Below are 14,405 nucleotides of genomic sequence, written 5' to 3' on the forward strand. Positions count from 1 at the left end.
TTTATATTAACAGTTAAGTATACTGAGAAATTAACATCACGTGTTGATTTGTCAATGTACCAAAAATGAAAGCCATATTTAAAATAGAGTAAGTAAAAGCATAATTTTAATATAGTTTCATAAAAAATACTTTATGCACAGAAGATATTGTTCATTACCTGAAGATCTCGGGTATCCGACGGATCGGGTGAAGACGTAAGGGTGAACGGGAGAGACGCTAAGCTGGCGTGGAGTAGAGACAAGGGTGTGAACTGGAGGCGTCGGAGGTGACGTGACGGAGGAACTATAAAAAAAGAGTTTAAAATGGCATTGATATTACAGCGGTTTTAAAGAACCGCCGTAATACCCGGTTATTATGGCATTATTAGTTGCTGCTATAATTAACTTTGTGTTTTGGTGGCGGTTCAGGTGATTATGGCGGTTTTGAATCGCCATTTTCACACGTATATAAAACAAAAGAAATGCAACCCTAGCTTCATTAAACGAAACACAGTAACGGCGCTCTCGATCTCCCTTTTCTCTCCTTCGTCTCCTCCGTGTAAAGAAGCTCTCCGACAACGCCGTTCTTCCCTCTCTGGCTTTTTCTCTCTCCGCCAGTTACCATTTCTCTAGGTACCTCTCCCTCTCAAGTTATTGATTTGTTTCTCTGCAGCTCCCTCTCAAGTTCTTTAGAGAAGGCGAAATCAAAACTGAAATTTTTGGTTTCTTCGATCAAGGCGTGAGCCAGTCATAGATCTCTACACTGCACACCCAGTTTCCTTTCTCCATTTCTCTCATCCTTCACCACCATGCAACCTAACTCAATCCAGATCCACTAGTGCAACTTTTCTTCTTCTTCTTCTTTTCGTTTGAATTTTCACTGTGTTGCGCAGTTTTTGCAATCGTCGTCGTTTTCACCGATATCTTGTGTCGGTTAATCATTGTTATTTTTTAAAATCCCTAATTATTTAAAATTGTAATTTAAAATCCCTAATTATTTGAAGTTTCGTCAAATCCCAATTTCCCAATTTCCATGCTCGTTATTTATTCACAACAATTAATAATTATTAATTAATTAATTAATTATTGTCACTGTTTGACCTCTCTTTTTTGTTTGTTTGTAGAAAATCAAAAACATGGTACCAGAGAGGCCGTGAAAGCTAGATAGTCAGATCGCTCATGTCACTGTTTGACCTCTCTTTTTTGGGGATTTTCGTTTCTCTGCAGCTCCGCAATCAGGTCTTGTGTTGAAGCATTCTATTGACGTTTGATAGGTATTAAAAGTAAACTACATTTAAAAGTATAATTTCTTCACATACTCTTCTTTTGTTTCTGCTGTTTGATAATGGTATTAATAATAATTATATCTCTTCCTTGTTTCTTTTGTTTCTGCGTTTGATAATGTTATATAATTTTCTGCTTCTGAATATTTTAATTCAATTTTCAAGTTATATACTGTTTGAATGGGATTGGATTTAATTTTGCATGCAATTTCGGTTGAAGTATAAAAAATGCAAACATGTTATCGGATGGTAGTGTAAAATTCACAGTCCCTGCATAGTAATTAAGCTCATATTATCTTTTCTGAGAAGGAATTAGAAAATGACTAATTTTATTTGTTTGTTTGTCTTTTCTTTAGTATTTAAGTAACTACTGCATTTTTTGTTCTGTATCTAAATGCATCTGTTAGGATAAGAGAGATTATCGTTTTTTTTACTTTGAGTTGATTTGAAATGAATTTCACTATGCCCCATAATCTTTTATTTTTTTAATCCTTTTTGAATTTTATAGCATTTGTGGCAAGTGTAAATTGATCCACCTGTATATATATATAGTGATTGATTGAACTGTTCACAATATGTATACTCTAGGCTCTGTTGTTTACTAGGATTTTGATATGACTAATTATATGACTAATTTTGTATTGATATCAGGTGCAAGCATTTGAAATTGAATTAAAAGGGGTATGGAAGAATTTCTTAATCACATTTATCTTCAATTTTATAAAACTAATTATAGCTTTATCTCTCTGTAATCTTCTTTCTTCCTGTTCCATGGGTTTTCTTCTTCATAGGTCGTTAGTCTCGAAGACTGGAGGGGGGCTTCAGTGATTCCCAGATCTGGAAACTTATTCTCTTTTGAATTCTGGTCGCTTAGGGTAATATTTTCAATCTGATTCTACTTTCATCGATATATTTCCGTTAATTCCATATTCAACTTTGTTTTTACAATTCATTTGCTATGTGATAAATTAAATTGCTGGTTTTCTGTGCTGTTAACGCTTTCTTATTATTTCTCGTGTGAAGGTTTCTTCTTTTAGTGTAAAATAGAAGATAAGAGAGAGAGAGAGAGAGAGAGAGAGAGAGAGAGATTTTTAATGAATAGATTTTTTAATATTCTTCTTTCTAGTCCCTCTTAGTCATGTCAATAGATAAGTCATGGATTGGAAAACCACGAAACACGCACGAGTATAAAGATGGTTTAAACAAGTTTTTGGATTTTGCTTTTGAGCATCGATCTCTCAGGGGTTGTCAGATTAAATGCCCTTGTCCGGTGTGTGGTTTTGGCAAGTGGCAAACAAGAGAGAAAGTTTTTGAACATTTAATAGTCAAGCCATTTCCAGAAAACTACAAAGTTTGGTATTGGCATGGTGAAGAAGCAGTTGGAGTTGGGTCACAAGCTCATCAAACTAGTCAAATTGTACAAGATGATTCGACATCTCAACATCCAATGGTAATAATGCTCAATGACGCGTTTGGAGTTGCTGGACCTGACTTGATTGAAGATGGAGATGGAGATGAAGACAACATAGAAGATGGAGATGGAGATGAAGACAACATAGAAGATGCAGAAAATGAAGAGCACAATGGAGAAAATGTAGAATTTTACAAGTTGTTGGAAGATGGTAGTGAACAATTGTATGAAGGGTGCACAAAGTATTCAAAACTGTCTTTCTTGATTAGTCTGTATCACATAAAGTGCTTATACAAAATAAGCGACAAAGCCATGACCGAAATTCTCAAGTTAATAAAAGATGCTTTTGGAAATGCGAAGATTTCAAATACATTCTATGAGGCCAAGAAAATCATAAACAAACTAGGGCTTAATTATACCAAGATACCTGCTTGCCCTAATGACTGCATGTTATATTGGGGGGAGGATGAAGATTTGCAAGAATGCAAAAGATGCAAGACATCTAAATGGAGCGATGCTAAAAAGAAGAAATCGGCAAAGATCTTGCGATACTTTCCACTAAAACCGAGACTTCAACGATTATTCATGTGTTCTAAGACTGCTCAATCAATGCGATGGCATGCTTTGGCAGAAAAGAAAGATTCGAAGATGAGGCATCCGCGGGATTCTGAAGCTTGGAAGACATTCGATTTACTTCATGATAGGTTTGCCGAAGATCCTCGAAATGTACGTCTTGGTCTTGCAGCTGATGGATTCAATCCCTTTGGAGCTATGCGTACAAACTATAGCGTTTGGCCAGTGGTGCTTATTCCATACAATTGACCTCCATGGGAGTGCATGAAGCCAACATCACTAATCTTGTCAATGATTATTCCCGGAGAGAAAATGCCAGGGAACAACATAGACATATACTTACAACCTCTTATCAAAGAGTTAAAAGAGTTGTGGCATGATGGTGTTCAAACATTAGATAGGTTCAAGAATGAAATGTTTACATTGCGAGCAGCATTAATGTGGACAATTAGTGATTTTCCAGGCCTTGGTAACTTATCTGGGTGGAACGTACACAGTAAATATGCTTGTCCCACATGTAATTTCAACACTGATTCATATAGATTAAAGCATGGTGGAAAATTGTGTTTTTTGAGGCATCGCCGTTTCTTAGAAAGGGGTCATAAGTTTAGGCTAAGTCGTGCAAAATTTAATGGAAATATCGAGTTGAGGGATCCCCCAGCAGTACTAACAGGGTCAGAAATATTGGAACAACTTGAAGGCATCAATGTTTCATTTGGGAAGGAACTACAGGCAAGTAAAGGTAAGAGGACTCGACGAAAAGTTGTTGAAGAAGATGATGAATCGGGGATATGGAGGAAGAAAAGCATATTTTTTGATCTTCCTTATTGGAAGTCTAACTTATTGCGCCACAATCTAGATGTCATGCACATTGAAAAGAATGTTTGCGACAATGTGTTATACACTTTGCTCAATGAGACTGGAAGGTCAAAGGATAATCTCAAAGCTCGTAAGGATCTCAAAGAAATGGATATAAGGAAAGATTTATGGCCAGATGAAAATGGGAGATATCATCCTCTTTGTTCACAATGTCAAATTCCATGAAAGATGTATTCTTACGTACTATAAAGAATATTAGAGTACCAGATGGTCTCTCGAGTAATATTTTACGGTGTGTTGACCTGAAGCAAAGAAAGCTTTCTGGATTGAAGAGCCATGATTGCCACGTCCTTATGCAGCAACTATTATCCATTGCCATACGTAATGTGCTACCAGATAAAGTTATTGCAGTGCTAATAGAGTTGTCTTCATTCTTTCAACAGTTGTGCTCTAAAAGCTTAAGTCTTACAGAACTTGAGAAGCTCCAACCTCGAATAATTCTTACCCTTTGTCATTTAGAAATGTTGTTCCCTCCTTCTTTCTTTACAATCATGGTTCATTTAACCTGTCATCTAGTTGATGAAGTAAAACTTGGAGGACCAATACACTATAGGTGGATGTATCCTATTGAGAGGTAAATATCTCTTTTCAATCATTGTTCATTTAACCTGTCACTTAGTTATATCTTGCTTACTAAAGCCAATTATACAAACTATGTATTTAGGACATTTGAAGTCCTATGTACGAAACAAAGCTAAATCAGAAGGTTCTATAGCTGAAGGATATGTGGTTGAAGAAGCTCTTACATTTTGTAGTGGGGGTGGCCACCTGCAAGGACACTCCGACGATCAAGTCAGTGTCCGTACGAGGCGATAGCCGGATTAGGTAAAGTGTTACGTACCTTGGGGGAGAGCTGATCTCTCTCCTTATATACTGTGCTGGGTTGGCCCATGAGTGACCTAGCCCACTGGCCAGAAAGCTTCTATGAGCTGTCCTGGTCCACGTGGGAGGAGCAGGTCATTCCGGACTTCGAGTCGGGACTTCGGGTGCTGCCCGAGGATTCTGACCCGATCGGTGGCCTAGGTCGTACGGATGGTAAGTCGGACGGTGCAACGGGTCGGGTATTAGGAGCCGACCTGTCGGATTCATCCTGTCGTGTAGGATAGCTTGGGCCTGGGTCAGGAGTGATGCTCCGACCCGACGACTAGCTGGGCTCGACCTTTTACGATCCATAACAGATATCACTATCATATATTTATATATACATGTGATATTTAACACATTTTTAATATATATTTATATATCATCATAAATTTTATACTAATAATTAATTTAATGATTAATTTTTAGTTTATACATAATATGATTGAATATTAATATATAGAGTTAAATACAGTGTAAGTGTATACTCTCTTATTTTAAAGTCACCAAAAAAACACTTATTTTAAAATACAATTCCGTTACTCATACATTTATTATGGTGGACATTATTTTAGCAATAATATTTTTTAACAATCAATACACATTTCTTTTATTTTGTTAATTAAAGAATAATATAAAAAAGCAACATATTTTTATATGAATATTAGAAATGTTTGGTATATGAATATTATCATTCTTCAAAATAGGTGTTACGTTTTTTATATTTTAAATACATTAATTTTTCAATAAATATAAAAATTAAAAGAGATTTTTATTTTAAAGTAGAGGGACTAACATATAATAATACATAACCATAATTAAACTATTTGAAAAAATATGCTGGATAGATCCAAAGAGAGCAATTAGAAATAAAAGATGTTATGTTGTTAACGCAACTCCTACCCCACTTCTCCAACACACACACACAAGAAAAATAACTAAAGATGTTTTTCCTCTGATTTCTTAATTCTGAAAAACAAGAAAACTTATAATGATGAGAATATATGTATGTATGTATATAGAATACTTTCATAAGGAAAATAATTTGGAGGAGTGTTAGGGTCAGCAGATTTTGTAATTTGTAGTAATTATCAATATGATTAAATGTTGGCTAAATTTTAATAAAAATGTCGACTCCTAAACTTTATCTTTAGCAAAACCCAATACTTTTATATGAAAAAATGCATAAAAAATAAAATCCATCATTGACCCAAATAAAGAAACTAAATCTATCCTTTAATTGAATCAAGTATATTATTATTATTATTATTATTATTATTATTATTATTATTATTATTATTATTATTATGTAACTTTACTAAATTAATATAAGTGTTTTTTTTAAAAGAAACACTTTTTTATGGGTACAAGATTTTTTTATGGAATATATAATATATACTTAAATAATACTAGTTGATATAACCATATATAAAATCTGGAGTCAAAGAGTAATTAGAAGTTAAAGATATTGACTGTTTTAATTTTGAAGACAAGGAAACTTATCATGAGCATAGATTTTGATGATAGCATTGTGAAAGTGAAATCCATTTATATATGATCTGTTATGTCTATCCTCTAAAATGCTTTTATTTTGAAACTCTATCAAAAATATTTCCATCAGGAGACCTGACGAGGAAGTAAAACATCGCAAATTATTTTTTATATTGGAATGAAAATAGTGTTTTTTAAGATTATAGATTATAAGGATATTAATCTTAGATGTGAATTTAGAGTGTAAAAATTAGAATATTCAAATTCTAAGGAATAAAAATTGGACTCTTCCGATTTTTAAAAACAAAAATTAGACCATTCAATTTATGGATTTAAAAAAAATCACAAAAAAACAGATCCTTCGATTTAATATTAAAATATTTTAAAATTTCATTGCCAAATACTTGAACCAATCGATTACACATTTTCGTACCACAAAAGATATACTAACATTGTCAACATAATTGAATTGCACACAATCCTCATTTATTATATATAAAAAAAAAAAATGTTTCTTTATAAAATTTTAGTTTCATCCAACAAATGATGTCCATATATAAACAAACCTGTAGGGATCAAACACGGTGAACTATTAGGATTTTATTCCTAAAAGATTTGCTAGTATAAGCTTTGATTGGCCTATAAGCTAGGCATTGATTTATTGTTTTTAGAAATAATTGATTTCTCCTTGAATTCAAGCATCTAGAGTTTTGTAAGATACAAGTGAAGTGATTCATTGAGAAGGGAATAACAGATATCCAAACCAAGGAGACAACATAAATGAAGGAGTGTACAAGAAAAAAAGATCCATCATTTTATGTGACCAAAGTTGGTCCTACGTTGTTGTGAGAGACATATGTAACGAATCAAGAAGAGGGGTATGGTATCAATATGTATTAATAATTTAATATTATATGCTAAGAAGTTATTACAAGACTTTATTTGTTTTATAGGAGCCTCTCAATGCAAGGAAAGAAAAATCACATGCACCTATCTATAATTGCCTCATTAATTTGTATCCACAAAAAAGGAAAAATAAGAGTGAAATTTGGTATAACAAACTGAATGTATAATCTTTTTTTTTTTCGTGTGTATACTGTATAGTGTATATATTATATTACTATACTGTAGACATATATATTTCTGGACGCAAGTCACCCAAAACATATTTCTAGACGTATTTTTTGGGCTTGGTTTGGGCTGGTAACTAACTCGTACTATAACAGATTAACAGCTTGCTTAATAACTCAGCCTAAATCATGTGATCCAAAAATTTAAATAAGAACCTTAAGCATGTAAAAAAAAAAAAAAACTTAACGACATGTTAATTTGACTTTCACCATATTTAAATTTTATTTACCGAACATAAAAAAATTTCATTTCAAGTTATTCAACTTTTCTAAAAACTTTAAAATGAGTAATATCAAAAACTAAATCCTGGTAGTAGTTTTGAGATTCACGACATGCATTAATTTGATCCTGATGTTCTAAGTGTATTATTGTTGTCATTGAAATTAAGTTTCGGATATTATAGTCTCTCGATCTTATTTTGATAATGACTCACGATCTTATTTTGATAATGACTCAGCAAATGAAATGATAAACTAATATTCTCTTATTACGCTAGATAATTTGGTGAAACGGCGTTGTTTGTTATGGCATCCAATCAAAATGTGTACAAATCGTTTTGCATGCTCACAACTATTAAAACATGTCGTTTATGCTTTGATTAGTTTATATGTGAAACATTCTGCCTATCATACATGATCTTACAAATGGGTATTTATTTGAAGTAATAAATTTGGTTCACAAGATTCAAAAATTTTTATCTTATTCACTTTGAATGGGTATTCCAGAAAGCAAATAGAGTTGCAAATTGGATGACTAAATATAGTACCAAGAGTAACTCTAATAATGTTATTTGTTCTGAGCACACAGTGTTGATCTTCAGCAAATTATCCGTTCGAATATAGGATAGAATTTACTTTATTTTTTTTCATGTTTAGACACAAAAAAAAAATCATACGTAATGTCATATACTCATAATCTCATATATAATTTATTGTGTTTACAATCAAAGTGTCACTCGATCTTATTAAAAATTTAAAATTATACATATAATATCAATTGAGAATTAGTTCTATTCGCAATCCAATTTCATTTCATTTTTTTTTTACCAAAATGCGATAAGGTGTAGACTAATATCTCTCTTGACAATTCGTAAATTATTTTAAATTCATTTAAATATAAAAATATATTAAATAAAAGCATATATATAAATTTATTAATCATGATATAAGTTGACAATATATGATGCATTTTATTAAAAATTTGCACATAAACACATAAGCAAACTTCAAAGATCCATTATTTTATGCGAGCCAAGATGGTCCTACATATGTTGTTCGTTTTATGTGCATAAATTTGTAGTATTATAATAAAGTAGTTAAAATTTTAAGTTAACTAAAATCTCTCTTTTTTTTTTAATATTAGAATCCGAATACATTTGTATTAAATCAGGTGATCATTTTTATGATTTAAATTATATTATTATTTTATATTTCACTTATTTAATTTATTCTTTTAATTTTATAAAGATTCTCAATTTTCACTTACATAGTTACATTGGTCAAGAATAGGACACCAAATTGTTTTTGTATTGATCATATAAAATGAATTTATGCCGTGGTTGCTTTTTGTAAATCGAAAATAGGATTCTAAATCTAACCCATTTGACAAATTCAAAATTTATAGAATGATTCTATGTTGTACATTAAGTTTAGCTTCGATTCTTTTTAATTTGAAAATTTTGATATGATTAATGATTGAGATCTGAATGTATGAGTAGTCTAATACATTTGTAAGATATATATAACGAGGAATGCTAAGGGGCAGTAATTTTGGTGTTTTGTAATCATCAATTGGCCATCAATAGTATTTTTAATGGTGTGAGATTACATCTAATGGTGAGAAATCACTCACTTTTATTTTGATGATTAAGTGCTAGCCAGAAAACACCAAAGTTGTTGGTCCCTAAACTTTTTCATATATAACTGAAGAAAGCTATGACAAATCATTTTAAAACAAAACAAAAGCAAATTAAACAGATCAATGATTAGGTTTTCTTATCTCCAATTCACAAGAAGTTGAAATAATAGATGCTGACTCATGTAGAATTTATTTATGGTGGGTACTCCATGAAGATATTATAATTGTCTTCATGTGATGATTTTTCTTTTTGATTCTTAGATGATGAATTGTAGGGTTAGATTTTGATATGTTATAAAAGTGTTGTTTTTATTTGAAGTGTGGCCAAATTAATAAATCACACTTTTATACAAAGCATCTTCATAAAAAGATATTTTTTGCATCTTCATTTGAGTAGTTCCCTTTATTTATTAATAGAAATAGCATATTTTATTCAAAAAACAGAGTAGTTAACATCATTACAGAAAAAAAAAAAGAAAAAAAAAAAAAGTAGAAAAACACAAGAAGCTAACACAGTCTCCCTACAATTTGCATGGCCTCTGATCTGCTGTGCATGTTTTGTTAAGTATAGCCACAAATAAGTCTGGCAAGCCACAAGGGTTTCGCAGTCTTTATAAACAACCTTCCAAGGAACATCCCAAACACCATTCCACATCCATATCCCACTGCAACTGACTTCCACCCAAATAATGATTCTTTTGCCTCAGGAACTGAAGGTGGTTGTTCTTCATCATTGCGGCATGACTTTGACAAAGGGAATCCACATAGCATTGGATTTCCTCTATAAGAATCATTTTGGAATGTATTGAACTGTTTTCCTGTTGGTATCACTCCCTTCAACTGGTTTTCAGAAAGGTTCAAGACAGATAGAAAATTCAAATTTGTCAAGGACATAGGTATTTCACCTTTCAGTTGGTTCCATGAGAGGTCTAACCATTCCAAACTTGTCAAATTACCCAGAGTTTGTGGAATGTTACCACTGATTTTATTGTGAGAAAGATTAAGCCCTTTGAGAGAACTTAATTCTCCAATGACATGTGGAATTTCTCCTTCAAACATGTTATTTGATAAGTCTATGGTTGTGAAAATAGTTAATATTCTTGACATTTCTCTCTTTTGACCTTTCATAATGATCACAACAGAGTCATTATATGAGCCGGAGAGTCTACCATTGGTAATCATATACTCTGGGGTACTATCATTCAGAGTCATCATTCCTTGAAACTCTTGAAAGTATTGCATTGGCAAAGGGCCACTAAACTTGTTATTAGACACATCAAAAATTCTCAACTTTGGAAATGGGTGCTTCCTACTCAAACGAATGATGGTACCATGAAATTTGTTATTTCGTAAACTGAGTACCTGTAATTCCTGAAGAGCTTCTAGCCTACTGGGAAATACATCTTCTATGTTATTGTCATCAAGGTCTAGAACTTCTAGTTTTGAGCAATTTGCCAAAGACTGTGGTACTCGTCCTTCTAAATGGTTGCCACTCAACTTAATAGTCTCAAAAGCATTACTCTTGCAGAAGTTTTCAGGTATGCTTCCATAAAAGTTGTTGATTTGAAAATCCAAAACCTGAAGCCAAGGAAAGGATCCCAAACATTGTGGAATATTGCCAGTCAAATTGTTGTGAGACAGGATTAGCATATTGAGGGAGCTTGCATTGCATATTGTTGAAGAAATGCCTCCTGTGAAGTTGTTGTTTGAAACTGAAAAGTAATTGATGCCATTTGGTAGAATCGGAAGATCTCCTTGCAGCTGGTTGAAACTGAGGTCAATAAAATACATTATCTTCCATGTGTGCAAGAGATTATCACCAAACCAATTGGGAATCTTTCCATGGATTTTGTTGTTAGAAATATCTAACGATCTTAGATTTTGTAGTCTAGGTAGGAATGAAGGAAAAACAGTAACACCACAAAAAGATAAATCTAAATTTTCAAGTTTGGGTAAGGTATATTCAACACTATTATTACTATCAACAGAGAGAAGTATATTGTTAGAAAGATCAAGGTAAGTTAAACTTTCCAACTTTGAAAAATAAGAAAAGTCCACAAGACCACTCAAGTCATTTGATGACATATCCAATTCAGCGAGATTTTTGAGAAACTCAAAGATCAAATTTGGAAAATCACCTTGAAATTTGTTATCAGAGAGAAATAAAAATTCCAATGAATAAGTGGAGAATTTGCTAATTGGCCCTGTGAGCTGATTCATGCTAAGATCTAGCATTATCAATGAAGAAGTGGAGAATTTGCTAATTGGCCCAGTGAGCTGATTCATGCTAAGATCTAGGTATGTCAATGAAGACAAAGAATAGTACCAGTCTGGAATTGTCCCATTTATATGGTTATTAGACAAATCGAGTGTTTCTAGTTTTGAAAGTGTGGCATTTTTGCTTGAAATTGGGCCGATTAATTGATTAGAAGACAGACTTAAGTAAGAAAGTTGAGTTAGATCAAATAATGATGATGGCAATTGGCCTCCTAGACTGTTAGAAGAAATTTTCAAGGTATGTAATTTAGTGAAGTTGTCGAACACATCTGGGATGTGACCACTGAATGTATTATAACTAAGATCTAAGTAGGTGAGATGTTTGAGGTTTGAAAGCAAAGATGGAATCTCACCATGAAGTCTATTTCCTGAAAGATTCAACTCTGTTAGTTGAGTGAGGTTCCACAAAGACACAGGAATTAATCCATCAAATTGGCATTTCCATAGTCTTAGTTGGTTAAGAGACTTCAAATGGGAAATGGAATCAGGTATTTCTTCCGAGAAAGGTGTCCAAGAGAGGTCCAAGATCCTTAGAGGAGTGCTCCAATTGGACTTTGGAAGTTCACCTTTCAGCTCTAGATTGCCAGACAAACTTAGTTCTTCAAGATTAGTTAAACCAAGTATACGAGTTGGAAATTTTCCATGCAATCTAGTGTCATCAAGACTCAGGATCAACAAAGAGGATGACAAATTCATTAGCAAAGACAATGATGTATCTCTGATAGAAGACATGTCTACGCCATGTAGAACCAGCTGTTCCAAGTTAGTGGTGTTACCAATGAGTTTGCTCCATGTGGATTCATCAAGTCTCAGTTCGTAAGTACACGAGAGATCAAGTGAGAGTAATTTAGACAAGTGTGAGATTGTGGATGGAATATGTCTTTCAAATGATGAGTAAGATAGATTGAGATGGGTGAGACTCACAAGATTACCAATTCCAGGATATATTGGAGAGTGGGAGAAGTCATTGAAGGCAAGGTTGAGTTGTTGAAGATGCGTCAGATGGAACAGTGTGCTGTTCGGATGAAACTCGCCTTCAAGCATGCTGCAACTTAGGTCAAGCCCAATCACGTGCCCTGATGTGGTGTCGCACGTGACACCATCCCACTCGCAACAGTCAGTATTGTTGTTCCAGGATGCTGTCTTGGGATAAGAGGAGCACGAATCTGCGCTCAATGAGGTGTCAATGGCAAATGAGTTCTTGAATTGGAGCAAGTTTGAGTAGTCATGGTGGTTGCATAGGGGCAACAGCGATGAGCAAGTGGAAGATGAAGTATAAAGAAGAAGCAACAAGAGAGTAAAACACCTCATCATTATGATGTCACAATAATAATCTTTAGATTTTTAATGTATATGTGTGTGGTGCATGGCATCCAATGCAACTCATCAATGCAAATTTATATAGGTCATCCCGTGGGTGGAATATGCTCCAAACTCTGTTAATAGTATGGTGTGTGCTACTATTTTTTTTCGGTAGAAGTATATGGAATCAACTCTTAATCAGCAAAAAATGGAACAACTTAATTAATTATAATTATATTAATAATTAATTTTAAATTTAAAAAATTTAAAATTAATTAAATAAATTTAATTAAAATCTATAAAAACTTTTTTCTTTTCTCTTACGTTAACCTATCCACCTTCAACAATCACACAAATTCCTCTTTCTCACCATCAGCCTTCCCACCGTGACCCTCTCTCTTCTGCAATGTAGGGATCACAATCTTGAATGAGTTTGGAGCACTAATCTCTGACTGGGTTGTTATATAAATCTAAGGAAGGGTCTCAAGAGGACATGAAAAAGCAGTTATTCCTTCAATCTGCAACAGTTTGCAACTTGTATCTATCATTCTATGTGCAACTTATCTTTCTTTTTCATGTTTGTTTGTTGTACTTGTACCCTCAGCTTATGGCGTATACATGCAGGTAGGAAAGTGAGAAAAGGAAAAAAAAAAAAAAGAAATTACAGAGATCTATCAATGTCTCTTTGGAATTGTTCTCAAATTTTATCGTCATTTTTGAGACTACAAATTATACACTTGATCTTAGTCAAGAAGAGTGGTGGAACACGAATTGTCCTTGAAGAATTACATAAATATTAAAAAAATATTTATTTAATATAAAAAAAACATCCTAATACTTAACAAAAGAAATATCCAGTTATATTTTAACAAAAATAATTAAATATTTATAAAATTTAAAAAAATTATAAAATTCTTAAAAAAATATAAACATTTACATTTACAATACAAAAAAATTCGAAAAATATATAAAAAAACATCCATTTAATATAAAAAAGAAACATTCTAATACTTAGCAGAAGAAACATCTATATTATTAACTTATTTTTATTAAGATGGATTTCAAAATCCAGCCCATTAAAAAGTTTGCCGGAGTTGGCTGAACCCCCTCTTAGTTCCCTAGCAGAATTGTTTTTTCCACAACCTCATTGCATTATTGCATGTACTAAAAGTAACACGTCAACTATTACCGTCATAATCGACATTATTAGATACTTTTTTTAGGGAGTAGATCCTTTTCAATGAAAAAAAATTGGATGGTGTCAATTATGATTTTTTACCCTTTATTGTTTTCTCTTTCATATTTAATTTTGTCCCCACTTAAAAAGTTAAGTGTGAAAAATTACACTGCATTTTCTCAAG

General features: G+C 32.7%; 3 protein-coding genes across 8 annotated transcripts in view; 1 reads left to right on the top strand and 2 right to left on the bottom strand.

The window, feature by feature from the left end:
* LOC112766872 (receptor like protein 24) overlaps positions 1-14,405 on the bottom strand; it is a 171,677-nt gene that overhangs the window by 86,504 nt on the left and 70,768 nt on the right. The window contains exon 2 of one of the 2 annotated variants that reach the window (XM_072222241.1): positions 9,872-10,140. The exons of the other annotated variant lie outside the window; for it this stretch is intronic. Within the exon in view, the coding sequence (XP_072078342.1) occupies positions 10,077-10,140 (64 nt within the window). The 3' untranslated portion in view covers positions 9,872-10,076. Of the gene's footprint in view, positions 1-9,871; positions 10,141-14,405 lie in introns of those variants that run through there. 2 annotated transcript variants of the gene reach the window in all.
* Positions 474-7,571, top strand: LOC112764222 (uncharacterized). Of its 5 annotated transcripts, XR_011874876.1 has the most exons (6): positions 474-612; positions 1,104-1,253; positions 1,914-1,943; positions 2,054-2,137; positions 7,232-7,355; positions 7,431-7,571. XR_011874876.1 is itself a non-coding variant. In XM_025809775.3 (5 exons), the coding sequence occupies exon 5, from the start codon at positions 2,401-2,403 to the stop codon at positions 3,493-3,495; it is 1,095 nt and encodes a 364-aa protein (XP_025665560.1). In that variant the 5' UTR covers positions 474-612; positions 1,104-1,253; positions 1,914-1,943; positions 2,054-2,137; positions 2,286-2,400; the 3' UTR covers positions 3,496-3,701. The 5 variants fall into 5 exon arrangements, 1 of the variants encoding a protein (XP_025665560.1); XR_003183057.3 differs by lacking the exon at positions 7,431-7,571 and having other exon boundaries at positions 7,177-7,427; XR_003183059.3 differs by lacking the exon at positions 7,431-7,571 and having other exon boundaries at positions 7,184-7,427.
* LOC112764221 (receptor-like protein 6) lies at positions 10,147-13,145 on the bottom strand (the record flags this gene model as incomplete). Its single annotated transcript, XM_025809774.2, has 1 exon — positions 10,147-13,145. A coding segment is annotated over exon 1 (2,910 nt), but the record flags the coding sequence as incomplete, so codon positions are not given.

The sequence above is a fragment of the Arachis hypogaea genome, chromosome 17 (assembly GCF_003086295.3).
Source record: "Arachis hypogaea cultivar Tifrunner chromosome 17, arahy.Tifrunner.gnm2.J5K5, whole genome shotgun sequence".
Classification (NCBI taxonomy): domain Eukaryota; kingdom Viridiplantae; phylum Streptophyta; class Magnoliopsida; order Fabales; family Fabaceae; genus Arachis; species Arachis hypogaea.

What these genes read in the sequence shown, in the direction of transcription:
- LOC112764222 (XM_025809775.3), top strand. Translation starts at nt 2,401, where the DNA reads ATGTCAATAGATAAGTCATGGATTGGAAAACCACGAAACACGCACGAG.